Source organism: Physeter macrocephalus, chromosome 20 (genome assembly GCF_002837175.3).
Source record: "Physeter macrocephalus isolate SW-GA chromosome 20, ASM283717v5, whole genome shotgun sequence".
In the NCBI taxonomy this organism is placed as follows: Eukaryota; Metazoa; Chordata; class Mammalia; order Artiodactyla; family Physeteridae; genus Physeter; species Physeter macrocephalus.
In genome coordinates this window covers 35,096,792-35,112,460 of record NC_041233.1, presented here as the reverse complement: position 1 = coordinate 35,112,460, position 15,669 = coordinate 35,096,792, and the positions used below count along the sequence as shown (strand labels likewise).

The following is a 15,669-nucleotide window of genomic DNA, read 5'->3' as shown; positions in this document are numbered from 1 at the left end:
TCAGCCTTTAGAACTGTCACCTCCTCCAGGAAACTATCCCCTGGCTCTTCCTACCAGGCTGGGTCACAGCCCAGAACGCGCCTGTGCATACATAGCTTATTCAGGGTCCTTGCCACATCTTTTAATGATCTGTTTCGGTGTCTGCCTCTCCTCTGAGCGGGGAGTTCCAGGTAAGGTCTGTTGCTGAGTCTCTCTGAATCCCTCACGCCCTGCGCACGGCCCTGATCAAGGCAGGGGCCTTGGGGCGCGGGCCAACGACAGGGCCAAGGGGCGCTCCCGGGCTCGCGGAAGTGGCCCCTTGCACTAGGCTCTGCCAGGCGCGCCCGGACCGCGCTTCCGCGGAATCCCGATACGGGAAGGCTCAGCTGTCTTCCTGAAATCTCGGGTGCCACGTGGAGCCCAGTCTGTAACTTGTTGGGGGGTGGGCAGGGTGGCTACGCGTCAGGCCTGCCACTTCCACCCAGGCTGGAGCCCAAACAGCTTAACGTTACATCTGGTAGTGGCTGGCCGGAGGCATTCCCGGAGCGGTGGAGAGAGCCCCGCTCTGCGCTGGCCGCGAGGGGCCGGCTCTTCGCCCTGGGCTCGCGCGTAAAGGCTCCGTGCAGAGTCGGAGTCTGAGCACGCCGGCCGCTTAGAAGGCTCCTCACGTCCAGGCGCCGCGGTCACGGATGCGCCGGTTTCCGGCCATGAATTGGGCTTCAGAGCGCGAGCCGCCTGCCCAACTCCCGGCTGAGCCCGGGGCCGCGGGGTGGGGGATGGGCGCCCGCCAATGTCTGTGGGGCCAGCTAGGGTTGGAACCCGCGGCCGCGGCTCTGCTCCGCGACGTTTGGCCGCGGCGGGTCCCTTTTGGCTCCCCTTGCGTCTCGGTGCCTGGCTCAGTGCCCCGCCCGGTCTCTCTCCCGGCTACCCCTGGCCCGGCTCCGCGAGGGGGCTCTCTGCCCAGGGCGGGGGTCATGGCCCAAGACGCAAGGCGGCTGAGGTCGGCGGGCGCCAGGGGGCTCCGGGAACCTTCGAGGGCAGTCGGAGGCCGACCCTTCTCCATCCTCTGGTCCCTGGCGAACGGGGGGCATGAGGCCCAGGGCCGCCAAGTCTCTGCGCGCCGCAGCCCCGGCCGGTCCCCATCGCCCTACTGGCCTCCGAGCGTCCCTCGGGCTGGAAGCGCTGAGCACCCGGCGCCCCCTCCGAGCCGCGAGCGGGAGAGCGCCGCGCTGCGAGGCAGAGGCTCCGCAGTCACGTGGTCGAGAGGAGGGCGGAGGGGAGGGAGGCGGGCAGGGAGGGGAGGGGGAGCGGAGTCGAGGGGGAGGGGGAGGGGAGGGGGCGTCCTCCGCAGTTCGGCTCCTCGCCGGGGCTCAGACACACAGCGAGCCCGGAGCCGCCGCGCCGGCCCGGCTCCCGCCGCCACGGGGGGGGGCGGGGGGGGGGGGGGGGGGGGGGCCGGGGGGGGGGGGGAGGGGAGGGGGCGTCCTCCGCAGTTCGGCTCCTCGCCGGGGCTCAGACACACAGCGAGCCCGGAGCCGCCGCGCCGGCCCGGCTCCCGCCGCCACCGCCTCCGCCGCCTCTGAAGCCTCCCGAGCCGCAGGGAGCGCCGCCGCCGCCGGCCGCCCCCGCCGCGCCGGCCTGGGCTCGGGCCGCCAGCGCCGCCGCAGCCACCAGCGGAGCGGGAGCGGGAGCCCGACCGCGCTGGGCTGGGCTGGACTGGGGCGGGCGCAGGGGCGGGCGCGCGGGGAAAGACGCACGGGCGGGCTTGGCTCTCCCGGGGAGCGGCCCGGGACTGCACCCGGACCGGCGCCTCCCCGCTCCGCGCTGCCCTCGGCCTCGCCCCGGGCCCGGGCGGATGAGCCGCGCGCCCGGGGGACATGGAAGCGCTGACGCTGTGGCTTCTCCCCTGGATATGCCAGTGCGTGTCGGTGCGGGCCGACTCCATCATCCACATCGGTGAGCGCGGCGGGCGCGGGGCCAAGGCTGGGCGGGGGCCCCAGCGGCGCGGGGGGTGCGCGGCGTCCAAACTTGGCTGTTCCCTGGGCCGAGGGGCTCGGCGGGCGGTGCTCCCCCGAAGGGCCGCTCCGCGCCGCCCCGCGGAGGAGATGTGCACGGGCCGCGCCGCGCTCCCGCGGGCTCCCGCTGCTCCCCGGGGCTCCAATCCCCCCCGCGGGGCCCCGCGGCCTCTGCCGACACTTAGGGCCGCGGCTGCGGGAAATCCGGGGCTAGGCGCAAGTCCAGACCCGCGCCCCTGGCGGGGCCGTCGGCGGGGTAGGGCCAGCCCTTAGGCGCAGCTCAGAGCAGCGGGGGCCGAAGGCGGGCAGGGCCCGGGGTCTCGCCAAGTTGGCAGGGCAGGATTGAAGAGGCCCGACCGGAACCGTGCGTGAATGTGGGTGGGTGGGTGTTGTCAGCGTGTGTCTCTGTGTGCGCCTGTGGCTCCGTGTTGGTGTCACTGCGAGAGGGCGTTGGGGTGTATGGGGCCATCGGAGCCTGTGTTGGTGCGTGCATGACTGTCAGCCTGTTAGAGTGGACACAGTGTCTGCCTGTTTCTCTGGTGTGTGTCTGTGTACCTCTCTGTATATGTGTGTGTGTGTGTGTGTGTGTGTGTGTATCTGGCTGTGGCGACAGCAGCCCAATCCTGGACAGTCCCAGAGTTTCCTGTGGCCCAAGTCTTGGGGGCCGGCACATGGTCTGGGTGGTGGGAATCAGGGAAGAAGCCTGGGCCGTGGTGTGGTGTGTGTGGGGAGTGTGTGTATGCGCGCGCTGAGCGGGAAGAGACCGATGGAGGGAGAGAACCAGCAGAGGAGAGAAGACGAGATAGAGGAGCAGAGGAGGGGGCGCGTCGCCGATGGGGAGTGTGTGGGAGTTGGTAGCAGCAGGGAAGAAATCCCAGAAAGTTGGTCCGGGCTGGGGGACTGACAGCGGTTGCTTTTGGGGAGCCCGTCTGCAGTCGCTTTTCCGGAAGTTGGGAAAGACCAGCGAGCCCACAGAGGCTGGGGGGTTGGGAGGTGTGAGAAGGCAGGGATGATGGGACAGGCGAGGCAGGGGTGTGATGGGTGGTCAGGGACTAGGCCTGGGCTTGGTGCGCTGCAATCCCCCTGCAGGGGTCAGGGGCCGGGACCAAACCTGCTTCCCAATGGTGGTGGAGGTTGGTGGGGCGCTTGGGTCTCTCGGTCAGCATTGCGGCGGCTCTGGGTGTAGCGTGGAACGGGACCTCCCTCCTCCTGCCCAGCCCCCAGCTCGGGGGATCACTGGGCCCAGCCCTGGGACTGTGGTGACCCTCAGGGCCTAGTGAGGGGGGAGGACTCCGGAGTTGTCCAGGCTGCAGGGCCAGGTTCGGTGATTCCCTCCGATCTCGGCTTCAAGCGCTGAGAGTCGGCCACGGTGGTGCTAAGAGCGCAAAGGGCCAGCCGGAGGCCGCCCCAGAGGAGCTGTTCATGGTTCTAGAAAGCCCTTTTAAGAGCGGCTCCTTCTGGGCTACTCAGCCCTGCTGCATTAGAAGGCAAAGGGTCTAGGGACATCCTCCTACCCCGCCCCCCCCCGCCCCCTCCCAATGTACACAGCAGGAGAAGAAGTGGGGAGGGATGGAAAGCAGGAGGCAGAGCCCAGGGAGCCAGGCTGGGACTGAGCTGTCTGTTTGCCTGTCATCGGTTATCAAAGGCCCCTGCGTAAAGAAGCCCCCTGGCATAGGAGAGCCACTGTGGACCTGCTTGCTTAGCTCTTGGCAGAGGGTGGTGCGCAGGGCAGAAGGAAATCATTGTTCCATTTTGGGATTGGGGCTGGGGACGCTTGCCTGCTGGGGAACTTTGTGGCTCCTGGGATAGGACTCATGGGGCCATGTCAGGGCACTTAGGTGCTGCCTGAGGTCACAACAGCTTGGCTCAGTCCATTATGTGGGGGCATGGTTGATACATGAGGTGGTTTGGTTGTGAGACACTGGTGTGACCTGGCGGCAGCATGTGCCATGTGCATGTGTAACTCATGTCGACTGTGTTGGAATATTTGGGGGGCGTATTTCTGTGTTGGGGGACTGAGGAGAGCCTTAAACTATCCTATCAGGCTGAAACCGCAGCCCAGAAGTCCTGCCACCTGGCAACCTGCAGTCCTGCCAGCACCATGACCAGAGGGCCAAGGCTGGGATAGGGGTGGGGTGGGGAAGAGCCCCTCTCTAGGCCTAGTCTTGACCCCTCCTCTCCTCCAGGTGCCATCTTCGAGGAGAACGCGGCCAAGGACGACAGGGTGTTCCAGCTGGCCGTATCCGACCTGAGCCTCAACGATGACATCCTGCAGAGCGAGAAGATCACCTACTCCATCAAGGTCATCGAGGCCAACAATCCTTTCCAGGCCGTGCAGGAAGGTGAGTGGCCGGCCGCCATGCCCAGGGCTAACGGGGCGGGGGCCTGCCAGCAGCGCTGGACCCCTGCAGGGTCGCGAAGGGCTGAGCCACGCAGGGTTCCCTGTGTGCCTGGGCAGTCACGGTGCCGCGCACGGTGCGCGCTCCCTCCCTGGCCCACCAAAGCAGTGGTGCGGGAGTGCCTTGCGCTGCGGGGCTGGAGCGGAGAGCTTGTGAGCGGGGAGCTGGGCTCCTTGCGGGGCGTGTCTCGGGCTTGTGCGGCTCCTTTCCAACTGGGTGGGCGCGTCTATGAGCCGCGCAGGCGTGTGTGGCTTAGGGCTGTCTGTGTTGTTTGAGTGTGGGTGGGTGTGTCTGCGAGCAGGGTACCTGTGTTGGTGCACCTCCCCTGACCTGGATGGGCCAGTGTCTTCTTCGCTATCAACCGAGGAGCGAGGAGCGTGTGGCGCCCAAGCCCGTGAATGCGCAGCGTCTCTCGCCTCGAGGCCCCTCTGTGCCTCGGTTGGCGTTTCTCTCGGCCGGCCGAGCTCCTCCTCCGGGTTTGGAGGAGCCGTTCTCCCTCGCGGTCCCCGCCGTGGGCGGAGGCGTCCCCGCCCGGGCCGAAGGTGGGCGCTGTTTGACCAGAAAAGCAGCGGAGTTTGGGCCAGGCCAGGCTGCGGGGAAATCCTAGCCCGAGCCTGGGCCGCCGTAGTCCGCAAACTCGGTCCGCAGGCAGAGGCAACAAGTGCGAGGCTAAGCGCAGAAGCCCCCTCTGCTCTTCCCTCCTCTCTCATTCGCTCACCTCCCACCTGGCTTGAGCCTGGGCCCTGGGCCTCAGGTATCTCTCCCACGATGCCTGCTTCCTTATCAGAGACTAAGGCGCTCACTGCCCCTGATATCTGCCTGGCCCAGGGCCCCTTTTCTCTCCTCTGCCCCCATATCCATGGTTTCTCCTAGCTCCATATATCCAAGGCTTTGACTCTGAGGCCCTCGCCCAGGAGTATTGAGGACAGAGGCCACAGCTGGTGGCCGGATTCCTCCCAGCAGGAACAGACAGGACAGTGGGTCGGTGTAGGGAGGAGGTGGGCTGGCTGAGGGCTCCAGGCAAGTTACCCTCTCCCTGCCCCTGGGCCCAGAGCCCTCCTCAGGCTCTAGGTTATATGTTGGCTGCTGGTTTTCTTGTATCTCCAAGGAAAGGGTGACTCAGTGAAGGCTCTGGTCTGGGTCCAGAAGGTCAGAACTGGTGCTGGGGAGAACTTGATGCTGGAAGGAGGTTTTGGGGAGTCTGCTCTTCTTGCAGAGGAGGGAGAAGGCCCAGCTCTGGGGCCTGAAAGTCCAAGGATGTCTTGAGGTAGTTGTGAAAACCTGGAGGTCTGGATGTGCTTTGGGGGTGGTGGTGAGTGGGGTGAGGCTGGTGTTGTCTGTCAGGGGAGCTGCCACTCCCAGCCCTGGCAGATGTCTGATGTTCATTGAGGTATGAGGGAAGGAATCCCTGTCCTTCTTTGCTGTCTGATCATGTCCTACCTGCAGTCCCTGCCCCCACATGCCCTGCCCTTGGACTTTTTTTTCAGTATGCCCTCATCACAACTGTTGCATGTGCTTGGGGTGGGCTCTAGCCAGGGGAGGGTGGGACCTCCTTAGGCAGGAATGACCCTAGCTGGGGTGGGAATCCGTGGTGACACAGGCTTTTCCAGTTACATGCTACAATTTTCACAATGCCTCATGCTCCCTTGGCACTGTCCCCATACACTTGTCTCTGTGGACATTCATTCTTTGTGCTTGGGAGCTGAGGACACAGCTGGGTAGCACCTAGTTCCTGCCCCAGGGAGCTCACATGTGATAGGGATGCCGCCTGAGTTCGCCATGGCAGTTTGGCTCTTCCACCTTCTCTGTTGACATACCTTGTTTCCATTGACTTCCTCTCCACTGTGTTGAGTATTCCATGCTCATTCATTTTGCTCCAGATGATGCCCATTGGCCCCCTTCCCCCGCCCTCCTCCAGCAGCAGGTCCCCAGAGACGGAAGGTAATGCTCTTGTCCAGGGTTACAGTCTCAGGCAGGTAACACACATGGGTGAACTGGGCAGCTGGGCCTGGAAGAAACTGGAGTGTGGGGTCTGGAGAGGTCACCTCTGTCAAAAGGAGCAGATGTTCCATAGCTTCAGCTGACTTTACTATTTGGGAATGAAAAATCCTAGTGTTATAAATGGGCTGATTTTTTTTTTTTTAAAGAGGAGCCCCAAATCTGGACTTTAAAGTAAAACCTGATTTCTAACTGTTCTCGACTAATCAAACAATTTGAACAACACAGTACAAGCCAAATAAAACAGAGCTATGGGCCGTTCAGCCTTCAAGCCCTAATGCAACTTTGTTCTGGAGACACAGGGCTCCACCCAGGGACCTTTTCTGGGTCTCAGTTTCTCTATTTTTATAACTGGAAGAATGTCTCAGGCTCCAAGCATGGCAGGCTGACACAGTCTTGGAAGGGTGTGAGTGAGTGTGTGCGTACATCCAGAACTAGAGAATTGGAAGCTGATGGCTGACAGTTGTCCAGGTAGAGGAATACTGACCAGGTGGTGTTGGGCTACCCTCTGCCCAGAGGGTGTGTGCGGGTTAAAGTTAGCATGCTTTCAACTGATCAGCCGCGTGGGCAGAAATTCACATTGTTATCCCATGACCTTTTGAAGCCCTGGGATGTTACCAGGGATGGGACTCCTCGAGAGCCTCAGGGAGTACAGAGCCAGGCGCAGAGGCTCCTCCTCCGTGGCCTGAGGCTTGGCGCAGCAGGCGCACAGCTGGCTGGGTGTCCTTCCTTCTGTGCTCTGTGGGGTGCTGTCCATCCCATGGCTTAGCCCTGCTTGATAGATATCTCATCTCTCTCCTGGGCTTGGACAGTCACAGCAGCAGGACATGGGTGGTAGATACAGCTCGGATGGGAAAGGAAAGGACTTCTTGGCTGGGGCATGGCCAAGGATGAGGGCAAAGGCAGACTGGGGTTCAGTCTCCATCATGGATAGGGTGAGCTCCCAATGACAACCCCCTGACCCCCGAGGTGGAATTGGGCTTGAAGTGATGCTGCCCCATTTTGGCTTGAGAGGTAGCACCATGCAGGAATAAGATCTTAGTTCTTGGAGCCCAAGAAACTGGGTTCAAATCTTGCTTGCCTCATGTGCAGTGTGATTTTGGAAGAGGCCTGGCCCTGTTCTGAGCTTCTGTTCACATATCTTTTGAAAGGGAACAATCACAGTACCTACCTCCTGGAATTATTGTGAGGATTAAATGAGATGAGACATGTATGAATTGTCTGCAGAAGGCCTGCAGTAGGTGTTCAGTAAACATGAATTCCCTCTCCATTTCTTGACCAACTGTGAATCCATCTCAGCTTCTCCTGAGGCTGTTATTTTCAGCTGCACCATTGCTTAAGCTAGTGAATTCCTTGAGAGCAGACCCTAACTGACCTTTTCATTTTCAGCTTTTTGCTTAACTTTTTCCCTCCTGATTATAAAAGAAATGCTTTGCTACAATGAGCATGAATTAATTTAAAAATGTAAAAAAGGAAAAGGGCAACGCATGCTCATTATATAAAATGTGGAAGGTACAGGAAAGCATCAAGAGACAGAACAAAATCGTTGGAATTCTACCACTGTTCTTTCCTTCTAGTCTTTTTTCACGCACTGAATTTCATAAGTGCTGAGAATTCCTATTCTGTTCAGCTGTGTGTATATATATATATATATATATATATATATTTTCATTTAACATATCATTGGCTTTTTTTGAAATCACTATGAACTATTTGTAAACATTACTTTTAATGGCTGCATATATTTTCAATATCCAAAACAACTTTTTTTAAAAAATGCAAACATTTATGTTGAGATATGCTTAAGTATTTAAGGAAGAAAACTAGAAACTCTACTTTGGCTTGTTGGTCCTAAGATTTATACCTGCAGTTTCTTCAGGCTGATTTTGTATCCATACAAGCTTCTTACAAGCTACCTTTTGAGGCAGTTGGTCAGTTTATGTAAAAGATTGGATCACTTTTAAATAAAATATGCATTTGGTGAGGATTTAGCAAATGATAACACAGAAATGGTATTTAAATCTCTAAAAGGTTGTATCTTAGATTTAGTTGGCAAAGTCCATATTAACAATAAGTGTGAAAATTTGTCTTCTAGATACTAGAAGAGATATTAATTTGTTAAATAAAAAAATTTCATGTTGCTTTAAAGTACCTGCTCAAGGAGAGGCTTATATAAATGCATAAATGCATAAAAGAACTGCCTGAACATGAGTCTCTTCTGTTCACAGTATTATCTTTTACTGTAAGTAAAAGACTTGAGTTATTGGTTATGCTGTAGATATATCTGTCACAGAGTGGAAAGATAACAATTTAGGGAAGAGGAAGAAAAAGGGAATATATGTGATGCATTATTCCTTTTAGTTGCAATAAGCACAAAAGTGTTTTAGGAAGACAAGGTAAAAATCACCCAAGTATAGCTTGGTGTTCACAGAATACAACAATGAAACAATGAAATAAGAGGAAAATAAAGCACAGTGAGCTTGGTGGTGTCCATCTGATGGTCTTGCTCATATTATACTGGTCACTCCTACGTGGTCACCCTGCCCCTTATACTCTATGACATCTGCTAGATGGTTTCCCTCCTTGAGCTTTGATGCCTCTGGTGTCTTCCTTGACTTCCCTTCAGAATTACAGGTCCCGCTGAGGCTGTATTTTTGCAGCCTCTGCTGGCAGACCCACTGTTCTCCCTGATAACGGCGTTATAGGTCCCTGCCTGGGACATACTGTCAGCATTTCCCTGAGTGTGATGTTAGAGTCATTAAAGATGCTTTCAGGCCCACACTATCATTCCCATCCACTCAGCTGCATACTTTTTCTCTTGGTGCCGAAACAAATTTTACCACAACTTTGCTGGTTAAAAATGGGAATGTAGGGAATTCCCTGGCGGTCCAGTGGTTAGGGCTTGGCACTTTCACTGCTGAGGGCCCGGGTTCAATTCCTGGTTGGGGAACTAAGATCCCACAAGCCTGTGTGGTGCGGCCAGAACAAACAACAAACAAACAACAGCAACAACAACAAAACGGAAATGTATTATCTTACAGTTCTGCAGGTCAGAAGCCTGATGTGGTTCTCCCTTGGTTAAAATCAAAGTGTTGGCAGTGCTGATTCCTTCCGGAGGCTCTAGGAGAGAATCCATTTCCTTGCCTTTTCAGCTTCCAGAGGCTGCCTGCCTTCCTTAGCTCCTGGCCCCCTTCCTCCATCTTTAAAGCCAGCGATGGTGGGTGGGGGCCTTCTCACAGCAAGTCACTTCTGTCCTCACACCCACTCCTCTGGTTCTTCTGTCTCCCTCCTCCCAGGACCCTTGTGATTACATTGGGCCCACTGGGATAATCCAGGCCTATCTCCCTGTCTTCAAATCAGTTAATTAATTCCATTTGCAACCTTAATTCCATTGCAGCCTTGCTTCTCTTTTGCCATGTAGCCTAGCATATTCACTGTCCAGGGATTAGGATGTGCATGTGTTTGTGGGCCATTTTTCTGCTACCGTGTTGGCACACCTGGCAGGTGCCTGTTGTAGGCAGTGCACATCGTGACCCTTCCCTTTCTTCCGCTCGGTTGGCTGCACTTTTGCTTACTGGGTAGCATCCTCTTGTCACTTGGGGCATATGGCCATGTTTCCCTGTCTTTCAGACTCGCTCTGGAGGTGGCACACTGTAAGTCTTCAGGCCTCTACAGACTTCCCTGTGCTCTCCAATGACACACTGACTTCCTTCCTGGGGCCTGCAAGCTGCTTGTGCCTAAGGAGGTTCCTTAGAACCTTAGAGGAATTCCTTAGAGGAATTAGGTTCCTTAGATTCCTTAGAGGAATCTGCTTTGTGAATAGCTAGACTGTAAGTCTGTGCCACCGTGCAGGTCCATGACCTCCATTTCTTCCAGTCCAGGTTCTTCAGACCCCCCCCTCTTCTCCCCACCCTCCATCCCACTCACCTAGAGCACAAGGTGAGGGTCCCTACAAAGGACCCTTTGTAGGTGGGGTCCCTACAAAGGTCAGTCTTTCTCAGCTGACACACAGGGTCTTCTGCCAGGGATGTTTCAAGCCATAAGATGGCTGTGGCCATGGCTGCAGGTGCTGATGGCCACTCACTAAAGTTGGGCTGGGGACAGGGAACCATCTAGTCCCCTCTCTGGATTTCTCACAAGCCTGTGTCTATGTAAAAGAATAACTGCCATCTTCCCTCAGCTGGACTACCGGGCTTCAGAGCTGTCCTTCATTCTAGGGTCACTCTTGTGTGTCCAAACACACACACTCTCTCTTCATAGACTGCTCCTGCCCTCCCCACATCCTCATGTTTAATGGGTTCCAGAGGCTCCCTTTTAGTATCCCTATTGCCGTAGCCTTGCCCCCAGTTTGGGAGGTTGGACTTAACTGGCAGTGAACAGATGGGCATCTCATGCCAGGCATGTGGGTTGGAGGCCATGGGTCTAGTGAGACACTTTTCCTCATGCTGCCTCCAAGCTGCTGCTATTCCCATTCCTGGTGACATGGGAACTTTAACAACCTTCCTGTCTAGAGCAGCACGTTGGGGCCATTTGTCCAGGTTTCTCTTGGAGGATAGCTAAGGCTATCCCTTAACATTGAAAGCCACATCTTGTGAGGGCAGACAGACTCTTTCCAAATTCTTGTAGTTGCCAGGTCAAAAATCCCCTTGCCTTGGCCCCTATATCAGCCATCTTCTCTCTTTACTTGGCCTTTTCACTACCCAGAAAATTCTGTCACCTAAAAACTTGGAACATTGAGTCTGTACTGCTTGTTCCCAAACCGTTTCTAACCCAGTCTGATAACCTGGATATGAATCTTTTTAGACTTGGCCACAAGTGCCTATTTGTTCCTACCCTTTGGTTTTGTTCTGTGGTTCCCTTTGTATCAGTCAGGATAGACTAAGTTATGCCATCATAACAAACACTCTCCAAGTCTAGTGGCTTAACATAACACAAACTTATCTCCTGCTCATGCTACGTGTCAGCTTGGAGCTTGGCTCATCATGGTCACTCAGCTTGAATATTGCTAGTTGCTGTGCCAGAGGGAAAGAGAGCTCTAGGGGTCTCTGCCTGGATGTGACACATGTCACTTCTACTTATAATTTATTGACCAGAACTAGTCATGTGGTTCCAGCCAGTTGTAAGGGATCCAGGAAGCACAGACATACTATGGAAAGAGAGAGAGAGAACTGGAAATAGTTGGTGAATGACACAAATATCTACTACTCAGGTCATGTCAAAACAACCCTCCCATTTCCTTGGCGACTCGTTAAAACAACAACAAAAACAAAAGAAACAAACAAAAAAAACAAATAGAATTTTAGGTATTGGATCCTGGTTGGACCAAATCCATGGCTCCCATCAGTTGCCCTTTGCCCACTCATTTACTTGTCTCTCTGCTCCAGAAAGCACCAGGCAGCCCTTTGGTGTAGGGGGACGTCAGGAAGCCTGGGTCTCCAGCCCCGCCAGGCTCTCAGAAGAGAGCCAGTCTGTGTCTACCAACCTTTTCCTCTGTGAACTAGGGCCTGGATGGGCCCAGCTCTCCCAAGAAGACTTGGGCTCAGTGCTTCCTAAGGAATGAGGTGAAGATTGGCTATTGTGGCACCAGCACCAGTGGCCCCCACAGCTGGACTTAAGCAAGTCTGGGTTTCCTGTGGACTCAGCAGGACTCCCTGTGGCCCTGTTTCTTCTGCAGACACCCCCTGCCTCCTCCCAGTGCTCTCCTCACCCCTCCCTTCCACCACAGCAGCAGCTCTCTCTCTTTTGCTAAGGCATTGGGCTGGAGTGGAGACTCATCTCTGCCATGGGCTGGCCTGTGACAGCTCCCTTCTCTGGAGTCTGGCCTCTCTGACAGGCATGGGACCCAGGAAGGCAGCTGGGTCTGTGTCCAATATCCCATCAGTTGGGTTCTCCTAAGACCTTCCTTCCAGCCTGTAAACAGCCAGTTTCCTGGCTGATGGCCGCCGGTTGGGAGAGAAAGACCCAGGGTTCTCCCTTCCGGGCCTGAAGCACAGGCAAGGTAGCTGGGAGGTGGTTAGATGGCTCTCTTCTATCTGTTTCTGGCCCCGATCTGGGCAGGGCAGGCTCCCAGTGGGTGAAGCCAGGGGCTGTCAGTTGGGGCCCAGGGCAGTCCTTATTCCAGGCTGCACCTCCTCCTCGAGCCAGATCTGGAGTATGTGGCTCTGGCTAGTCCTGTCTGCCTAGTTTACTTCCCTTACATTAGTTCTTCTCCAGACCCACCAGAGGCAGCTAGACACTGTAGCTCCGTCTCTGCCTTCCCTGTGCCTGTTCCCAGCCAGAGCTCAGCCTGGCCCTCCCATGCCTCTGCGTGAGATTAGACATGGTGCCTACAAGCCGAATTGGGTGCAGAAGGAGTCCTGTTGATCTCACGCACAGACTGGGGTTCCCGTCCCTGCTCTGCTGTCCGACTCTGGGCAGGTTACCTCAGTTTCCTCGACTGGAAGATGGGAATGACGACACAGAGGACACTGTGATGGTCAGCTGAGGAAATGTACTACAATGCCCAGCCAAGGGCCAAGCACAGAGGTTGGGATGGTTGCTATAGTACCAGCCTGAGTGGTCCCAGGGGGCTCTTGGCCTCCTTCCACTTTCTGACCTGGGCTGGGCGGGCTTTCCCAACCCCTGCCCTATTTAGGGTGGCTTGGAGTTGATCCTGGCCTTGCTGGTGTCCCAGGAGAGCATGTAGGCAGGTTGCTGTCGATGACGTGGTTTACGTGGAGGCTGCCTGGAGCCACCAGTGTGGGCTGGGGCTCCGGGAACCTGTAGACCGTCGCTGCACGGAATTGCAATCTTGCTGCAGCCTTGCTGTTCTGAGTGCACAGAGTGGCCCGAATCCAGCCAGCCTGGCCCAGCCCCTGAGCAGCTGGCCATAGTACCCATAACTTGCTCTTTTTGGTGGAAAGAGGTCAGGCAGGTACGGGTTCAAATCCCAGCTCTGTGACTGATTAGCTGTGTGGTCTTGAGAGGTCACTCGTCTTCTCCAAGCCTCAGTTTTAATACCTGTGAAGTGGGCTACGTTGGGGTTGTGGTGATGGATCTAGAGAGGTGACTTACACCTGGCAGGAAGGAGGCTGTTGGCACGCAGCAGCCCACTGGGGTGCCCGGCAGAGGCACACTGAGGGTGTGGGTGGTGACACACAGTATACTAAGTAGGCATTGGTTCTCTCCGTGTCCTGGCCACCATTTGCTCTGTTCGCCTGTTCATCTGCCAAGGGTACATGACACCCTTTGGTCTCTGGGCCCTGCCTGGGTGCTACCAAACCCCAGGTCAGGGCAGAGACACGGTCCCTGCTGGCGGGACACCATCTCCACCCCCACCCCTTGGCTGGAGCTCTTGGCTCAGCCTGGCCATGTGCCCGCCCTGATGTGGCCTGAGGCCCTGCAGACTCGGCCTGGGCCTGGCCGGGCAGGCTATCTCCGTGCTCTCCCATTCCCATGCAGCCCCTCCTGCTTGGTACAAAGGCAGAGGCTTTGGGTCTTGCCCGGGCTCTGTTCCTGAACCGGAACTGGGGGCTTTCTTCCATCCTCTGTCTGAGCACCCAGAGACCTGGGAGGGAGGGAGGGGCCACACTCTGGGCCCTGGTCTGGGCTCGGGGCTCAAAGCTCTGAGACCTGAACTGGGCACTGGGCGAGGCCCCTGCTGCTCGTCTTTGTGGTGTCCATCTCAGGAGGTCGGGGCCGAGCGCTGAGGAGGCCCTGACTTGGCTCGGCCCTTAGACCCTTGCTGCCTGCCCTGTCATGGCCGCAGACATCAGATGCTGCTCCTTCTTAGTCCTGGGTGGTTCCCAGGGCACCTGCCCTCTCTCGCCTCTCCCTCCCTCCCTCCCTCCCTCCCAGGCTCTGGTAGCCCAAACAATCCAATGGCCTGCCCCCAAGTCCTGTAGGCTGCCAGCCCAAGCCTAGAGCTCTGGGGGAGCATCTCTCCCTGTCACGGGGCCCCAGGCTGGAGCCGCAGCTCAGGGCTGGCTCGGGGCTTTGCCTACATCCTGGATAAAGGCTTCTGAGGGCTGAGGCATGACCCTGCATGACCCACAGTGCAGAGCTGGGCTGTACAGGGCGCCTATGGCCAGTGTTCCTCAAGGGACAGGCAGGGGGTGGCCATGCCTCCAGGGGAGGGTGGTGTGTTAGGCAGTGCCGAGGATGGGGGACTGTCCAGCAGCAGCGGGGTTTGGGTCCTCTGGCATGCCATGGAATCTGGGCCGAGCACCCCTTCCTGTGTGTGTGTGTGTGTGTGTGTGTGTGTGTGTGTGTGTCCGTGTGTGCCAGTATATGGGTGTGCAGGTGTGTGCATGGGTGTGTGTGTCTGTGCACGTACATGTGTGCCTATGAAGAGGCTGTTGCAGATGTCCACGCTGCCTGGGCACGTTTGGCAGAAAGAGCCGCAGTTCCAGCTGCCACTGGGAGCCAGCCCAGGAACCTCACCGAGGGAAGGAATGCAGTGAGCTTGGCAGCTGTGGTCTGCTATAGGCGCCTGGTGATGGCCCGTTAAAAAGCAGAGGTGTCTGTCAATACCCAGTGTCTACTGACACCTGTGCCCAGGGCTGTATGAGCATCATCTCTGGACCACCCCAGGGAGCACGGGGATCATATGGAGAGCAGAGCGAAGCAGGGATTGCTTCAGAAACGCGAAGGATTGGTAGCTGAGCCAGCATTCCCCTTGTTCATTGCCTGCCCTCCCACTATGCATATGACCCTCCCTTTATCTCAGCCTTTGTCCAGTTCTCTCCACCTCTACCACCATCTCCCCAGCCTCAGCCTGGATCCCTGTGGTCACTTACTCACTGTTACCTGCCTCTGCCCTCCTCCCTTCCAGGCCTCTGTCCACGTAGCAGCCAGAGCTCTCAGAAAAATCAATCCAGTCACCTCCCTCTTCTGCTGCAACCCTTCAGTGGCTCCCTGCAGTACTAAGAATAAAATCCAGACTCCTTGCCAGAGCCTGCAAGCCCTCAAGTACAACAGGGGCTGGGCTCACTTGCTTCACTGCTGCCACTCCTCTTGACCTCTTTGCTTCAGCCACATTGACTTTCTTCCTGTGTCTCCAACAGTTGAAGCACGCTCCCACCCCAGGGCCTTTGCACATGCTGTTCCCTCCAGCAGGAAGGCTCTTTACATGATAGGCTCCTTCTCAGCCTCAGCTATTCCTCAGATCTCACCTCCTCAGAGAGGCTCCCCTTGGTTCCAAGTAGGGCCCCTCTTATTCTCTATCAAAGCCTTCTTTTCCTTCTTTGCATGCTTCCTCACCTGCAATTGTGTTATTAATTTATTTGTGAGGAGCCTCA

The 15,669-nt window shown here is 56.7% G+C and overlaps 1 protein-coding gene across 1 annotated transcript in view; it reads left to right on the top strand.

The window, feature by feature from the left end:
- The first annotated feature begins 1,838 nt into the window (after positions 1–1,838).
- The window catches only part of GRID1 (glutamate ionotropic receptor delta type subunit 1), a 704,191-nt gene continuing 690,360 nt past the window's right edge, over positions 1,839–15,669 (top strand). The window contains exons 1-2 of the mRNA XM_024132152.3: positions 1,839–1,935; positions 4,181–4,336. Coding sequence (XP_023987920.1) covers positions 1,857–1,935; positions 4,181–4,336 — 235 coding nt within the window. The 5' untranslated portion in view covers positions 1,839–1,856. The remainder of the gene's footprint in view (positions 1,936–4,180; positions 4,337–15,669) is intronic.